Consider the following 7,100-nt stretch of genomic DNA (forward strand, 5'->3'; position numbering starts at 1 on the left):
AAAACTACTGAACCAATCGTTACCAAACTTTAACTGTAGCATCTTTATGATCCCTGGAATGTTTACCATTAATCAAACCTACAGATTTTTTATTAATTAAATAAAACTGCAACGGATTTTTGTCTGTCTATTTCTCTCTCTCTCTTCACTAGATGGCAATACTTGCTGTCTATAAGAAAAGTCTATTATTGAAGTTTACTATTATATTTGAAGAACTGACATTAAATTATAATTAGTTAATTAGCAAAATCTTTGAGGAATTAAAAAAGTGACGTCATCACGCTAGATGGACGTATGTGTACAATACTTATGGCATGTTTTCGAATCGTTTCTGCAGGTAATTGTACAAAATATTCGAAATAGTTATTGGTGAATATTTTTGAGATTGATTGATAAATAATGCCGAGAGCTGCAAGAGCACGAATAGGAAGAAACAGTTCATAATTGTAGACGACGTGAATCTACACTTCTACAGCAAAGACTGTAAGAGCAACGAATTCGTTCGGCTCAGAATCGAATGCATGTAGCGAAAAATTTTTTAGGTTTCACATCAATATAACTTATTCAGATGTTTTATGATTTTATTTTTTTATATTTTGCAAAACTCTACTGCAATACTACACATTGATCAATCAGAAATAATTAATGAACAATTAGTTCAAATTTTCAAGTTCTATATGTATATAAGAGCGGGCAGGCCGTGACGGGGATGCTAGTAATCTATATTTAGCCATATATATCTTATATTTCAGTATATACCCACTCTGTTATATATATACTGAATACTCTCCCTCTGGGTATATACTGAATATGCTCTGTTATATATAACTGGGAAAGTAAAAATGATGAATTTTTTTGACAATATAAAATATAATTTATTTTTTGTAAAAATAAACTTTTATTTATATTAGTTTTAATAAAGGTTCATATTGAAGATTACACAAATCTAGTCTATTGTTATGAAAATTTCAAATACTCCATTTGCAATAATGCATTTGGAATTATAAAATAATATTTTCTTATGAAATATTAGGAAATACTTAATGTTCATATACTCAGATGTCACAACTGCATGCATATCAAGCTTATGTAGAAAGTAGAGTTAAAAATATACTGAACTTATTGGCACATTTTATTATTTACAACACAAATGCAGTACTCTTACATCATACTAACTTCAAAGTAAGCTCTTTCAGAAGTTACACACTGTCAGAATCTATATGAGTTGTCAAAAGCAGTTTCGGAAGCCATTTTTGTGTTGTCTTTATGGAATTCCATCAGATAACTGAGAATTTCAACATACTCTCTTTATTGACATTGTGAATTTCTAGGAATGAATCTAATGACTGGGCACAAGAATGAACTAGATTTAAATGAAACTGACACTTCCCATCTCTCATAATATAAATATCCAAAAGTTCAGTGTGTTTTTATTCTATCTTTATATATAAATAAAATGTAGTTTTTATTAAACTTACATTCATCAACAAGTTTTTGTAAATCTTCCACTCTAGTATTCAGATTAGTTATAAACCAAATTAGCAGGGCCACAATAATAAGTATGACAATATTTAATACTACTTTTGCATGTTGAACACATTGACAAGAACATGCTTCTCCTCCTCCTGGGGCTTGTTTTACCTTAGAATTAGGACGGAATCGTCTAGGGAAAGAAAACACTTATGTAAGTAATTATTAATATATATTTATATTCTAAATATTTAGATATAAACACAGCCACAGCGTGTCTCAAGAAATTTATTAAGATTATTAATTAGTTTCTATTTATTTAATATGAAAATAAAAGATATTGTATGAAGTAAAATATTGAGCACAACATTCTTTAATTTATTTATTATATGACAAACTATTATTATAAAAAAGATTTTGAAAAAATTACAAAATAAATTTGAATGCATATCATTTAGTAGTGAGAAATAGTTTATGATTTTTGAAACAGAATAGTTATTATGCTTGATAATGATGTATTACATTATTAAAATATTAAGAAAGTTTACAATAAATTAAATAAGATTATAATGGTTAAAATAATTATAATAAAATTGTTATTTTTTTAAATAAAAAAAGTACACTGATTCATAACAAACAAAACTTACTAATACACCTTATCTTGCAGCCGAAGTTTATTACTTCAAATGTTTTCGGTCATGTTAAATGACTTTTCTCAAGAAAAAGAAAGCAAATAAAAGTTTTTTTAATTTTTTATGTTTTATTTGCTTTCTTTTTCTTGAGAAAGGTCCTTTCTATGAAACTAATATTTGTATAAATAAAAAGTTATCCATGTGTAATCATTGCATATGATAAACACTTTGCACTATTTAATCATTTCATTTGTAAAACTTATTTTATTAGCCATGTTAATTATCTATATACTATTTACAATATATTTAATGTTAGAAAAGCAAAATTAATTTTAAAAACTGTTTAAAATATTTTATGTATTTAATTTATCTAATTTTCTACAGTAATTATTTGATATTTGGTTATATTTTGATAAACATCTGTATTTAATATATTACTTGGAAACTGCTGTAAGAATTAATTAAAAGTTGGCAGAAAGTCAATTTACTATTTACATGGTTGTTTATGCATAGAAACAAGACAAGGTTTAAAACATGTGACAAAGGCTTTCTTTGTTGCATAACTACACTAATTTTAAATAACAGCTGTTTCACAAGTATTACAATCACTTTTAAAATATAATAAATCTTACCTTTTACATTTATATTTTTCAAAACTACATCAAAAACCTCGATTCAAATTAATTTTTATATATCAAATTTTTTTTAAAATATCTCATATATTTCAATACATAATACAACAATTTTAGCTATTGATTTTTCTAATTTATTTTATATGAAAAATTATCTGTAAGTTTAACATATAAAACTTAATTCTTTAATTTGAAGTGTGTCATTGATAAGCAGCTTTAGTGCTATTTAAATGCTAATGATTCAAACAGCACACAATATAATCAGTGATACAATTACCTTTTGTGTAAAATATGCCAAATTATTTTAGTAAACTTGGATGCAAATCATAGAATGATTTAAATTGAAATCAAAGTTAGATTTAATAAAAGCTTATCTTCTTATGTCATAAATAGTTTGGAGTTTTTATAAAATTTATGTTTTCACTATCTTATTTATGTAATAATTTAGATTTAGTAATTTTTTTTTGTTAATTTTTATGATAGGATTATATAAGATTTATTAATTTTAAAATTAATCTGATAGCAAAATAAGATTTTAAAGAAACTTTATTGAAGAAAACAAATGTTAAAATTAGCTCCATTTATAAGCAACACATTGGCTTCATTGACCTTCCACTCTTGGAAACTTCCTGAAAATTTTTTTCCTGTGAGCAAGAATATTGTTATGTCTCTGGATATTTTCAATAATTTAAAAATAATGTACTGTACATTCTGAAGATTCTTCATCTCTGTTAAGAGAAAAAGTTGCTTGGTAAAACAATCTTATGAATGTAGTAATCAATTACTACATAGGAGAGTAAGTACAGGAATATACCTTGAAAATAACTATCAATTAAATATCTTTTTCAATTTAATTTAAAATAGGTTAAACAATATTTTTTTCCTTTTAGAAGAGGAATAATAATATTATTAATTGAGATGGAAACAATGAAATATTTATATCAGTATTATAGTTTCTATTGGTACTACAATTTATTATAAAACAGTATGAAAGAATGTGACAGTTTGTCAAGGTACTTTATTATTTGAATATTCTGTTACAAGACAAATTGGAACTGAAATCTTTAAAATTTTGAAGATTTATTTAAAAGATAAAAAAAATATTCAGTCTACAATTTTCTTAAATTTAAAAAAAAGGTCTAATAACAAATTAAGTAAAAAAAATCAAACATATTATAAAATAAAATAATTGATAAACCAATAATTTATTGCTGCATACTAGTTAAAAGTATACTGATTTGTAGCAATATATTTCAGTTATAGTCATTTCAATTAATTTTTCCTTTCAAACAGATTAGGAAAAAAAGATAATCAATACAGAATTTCCATATAAAATGTATACGCGAGTAGTTCATTCCAATACATCCAAAGGTGAAAATAACAGTTTTATATTATATGAGATTGAGATATAAAACTAATCTGTTACTTTCACCTTTGAAAGTGCAATCATTTCCAAAATGAACCAGATGATCAAGTATTCATTTTGTCATCTATTTTCATTTTTAATAGACACTGTTAAAAATTGTAATTAAACTATTTTTTTGAAATCATGTAAATATTAAAGTACTAAGAAAAAGTACACATATTTAATGCCAGCCATTCTAGAATAGAATGGAAGGGACAATTTTAATACAATTTAGTTCTTCTCTGTTCGCTGAACAGGGAATTACTAATGTACTAATGTAGCTATATTCTCAACAATAGTCATTACTATCCTTGCATATATTATTTAGCACTTACAGAAAAATTAATAATAGTGCTTTGGTTCCAAAATTATTTGGTCAAATTTTCAAGCTTTAACAATAAAAAAGTATATTTTCATCTATATTGATGAATGCAAAACTATTCTTATAGAAAGATGAAAAAACATTTTTAAATTAACACAAAACAGAATTAAATATAGAAACAAAATAAATTATATTTTAATACAGGAACATTTTCAAATTTCCTAGGTCAACTTTAGATATTTTAAATATGATGATTTGGTAGAACTCTGATTATCCAAACCACCATTTGTCTCCTTTCTCTCTTTCACTGACATCACACTACAATTCTCTTACGTCATGCAACTTCATGATCAGTGACACCTATCTGCTATGACTGATCCAAGTAATTAGTATTATATTACTTGCACATTGCACATAAGTAAATATAGTATATGTACAATATTGTGTTTCCTATAATTTCATTTTTTGCACATTAATCCACTTATATGGATTTTGGATTATTTGGATCACCAACAAAATGAATTAGTTTGGATAATCAAAGTTCTATTGCAGCTTCAATGAAACAAGTTTTCTATAGGTCTATATACATATGTAGATATATTTTGAATTAATTTTGATACTTTTCTGTTAACAGGATACCAACTGATATATACAGCAATGGGTAAAATTCAAGCTCTAAATGAAGAGTTTTGCACCATCCCAGAATTGTTCACCCTCTGCAAGATATTTGCCTCCAAAGATCAGTTTTTAACATGTATCAGTACACTGTCTATTCTACATGCTTCACATGTAGTCATGCACTTTGGTGCTTGCTATGGCTCACACCTCAGTGCCTGGGTGGGGGTGAGTCCCCATACCCCCTTAAACTATATACATCAAGTACTCCATGAACAATCAAGTGAGCTATTCAAAGCTGGCAATGTTGCTTGGGATAAATAGTTAAATGCAATAGTCTTAGCAGAGCAATGTGAATTATGGTATTGTGCATTGAATTAAAGTTCAACTGGCATCCCATTAACAGAAAAAAAATCTTAATTTCCAGGGGCATGCCGTGACATTTGATGATAGGGAAGCTGTGTTTCTGTAAGAAGCCGACATCCAGGGGCAATCAGTCAGTTGTGCATCAGTGACTAGGGCCCATTCGTATCGTTTATTCGATAAGCCAGTAAAATCTGTAGACTTCTCTAAATGCATTTTTAATATCACAATTACATTCCGAATTGCTAGCCATGATATAAGGGCTACAATTAAAAATAAAATAATAAAAACTTACTTGGTGAAATAAAATATGTGGTGGATGTACTGGTACATACAAAATATTCTTCAATTATATGAATATACTTTTAAAGAAAATTATAATTAAATATAGCTTTGCAAAGAAACGTACATAAAAATATAAAATATTCTTTACTTTTTAAATCTTAAAACAATGCACTTAGTCAAATAGCTCCCTACGAGTGGCTAATGGATGGAATCGAAGATGGTTGCAGAGCGTGCATACACGCGGACTGCCAAATCCCCAGGGTACCGATACCGGTCAATGTCAAATACCTCTTTTGTCACATCATTAGTATATTACAAAGGATGTGACAGGGCTGTTGTAGATTTTAAACGTTTCTCACCATAGCTGTAAAAATCTAAATATGTTAAACTTAATAGTCATTTGTTTTCTAACTAATTCGTTTTAGGACCAGGTGTTGTCCAAGGAAATTTCCAAAATTTACAACTTTTTGGTCACTCTCGTTGAACTGGAAAAATTTCTGTCTTTATTATGTCTAATATTTCGAAGAAATCAGTCCTACTGTGCTCGGCTATAAATTGGTTCGTTTAAGCTTTTGTTTAAGTAATATTCCGGCTCTTTCATCAGGGTTTTGTTTATGTGCTCAATTCCCTAATCGCTTAATTATTTAACTACTTCTTAAGTAGAAATAAGTCGAAACCAGTTACTTTGTACTCGAATATTTGTAGTCTCGAGAAAAAAGTGGAAAGACAAATTTTTATGCCAAACGGATACATAAATCGTAAATTTAAGGAAAATAAATTCTAGAGCTTTTTCTGTAACTGGTGCATCTCTCTCATTCATTAAATTTAGTTGTAAATGACGCTGTCGAAGTAACAGTTAATTTTTTAACATTATACAAGAATTGTACATGTTTTTTTCTACATCCCCTTAAAGATGGGATATACGAAATTGTAATATCACTGATTTAACATTGAAATCCGTGAGTATTATAAAATCAGAGAGTGGAATAAAAATATCAAATATTTTAATGGATTTTTTTAAACTCCTGTCAACTATACAGAACTATTGTAAAAACATACCAGTAAATTCTTATCGGTTGGGTTAAGTTATAAATCTACTAGTTATTCACGTAATCGGCCAAATATCTAGCAGGCGGGCGGCTAACAGCCCAGAACCAGTCCCGGATAGAATTGGAAGCGTTATATGTGTAGCACCAACCCAAGGTCCTAGGCTTCCTCCGGCTAAACCAGGTGAGGTTGGTGCTCTGTAAAGCGCATGCGCAAATCTGGCTTTTTGGAATCTGACAATACAGAGATTCCACTCCGCCACTAATATTCGAATATACAATAGCAATCTTATTTTTTTTCACGTGTAGTATGTGGAAACACTATACCCA

General features: G+C 27.9%; 1 protein-coding gene across 1 annotated transcript in view; it reads right to left on the minus strand.

Moving 5' to 3' along the window:
* LOC111620042 overlaps positions 1-7,100 on the minus strand; it is a 24,098-nt gene that overhangs the window by 13,729 nt on the left and 3,269 nt on the right. Inside the window, exon 2 of the mRNA XM_023361887.1 lies at positions 1,479-1,663. Coding sequence (XP_023217655.1) covers positions 1,479-1,663 — 185 coding nt within the window. The remainder of the gene's footprint in view (positions 1-1,478; positions 1,664-7,100) is intronic.

The sequence above is a fragment of the Centruroides sculpturatus genome, unplaced genomic scaffold (genome assembly GCF_000671375.1).
Source record: "Centruroides sculpturatus isolate CEXI.00-Female unplaced genomic scaffold, Cexi_2.0 scaffold12, whole genome shotgun sequence".
Taxonomy (NCBI): domain Eukaryota; kingdom Metazoa; phylum Arthropoda; class Arachnida; order Scorpiones; family Buthidae; genus Centruroides; species Centruroides sculpturatus.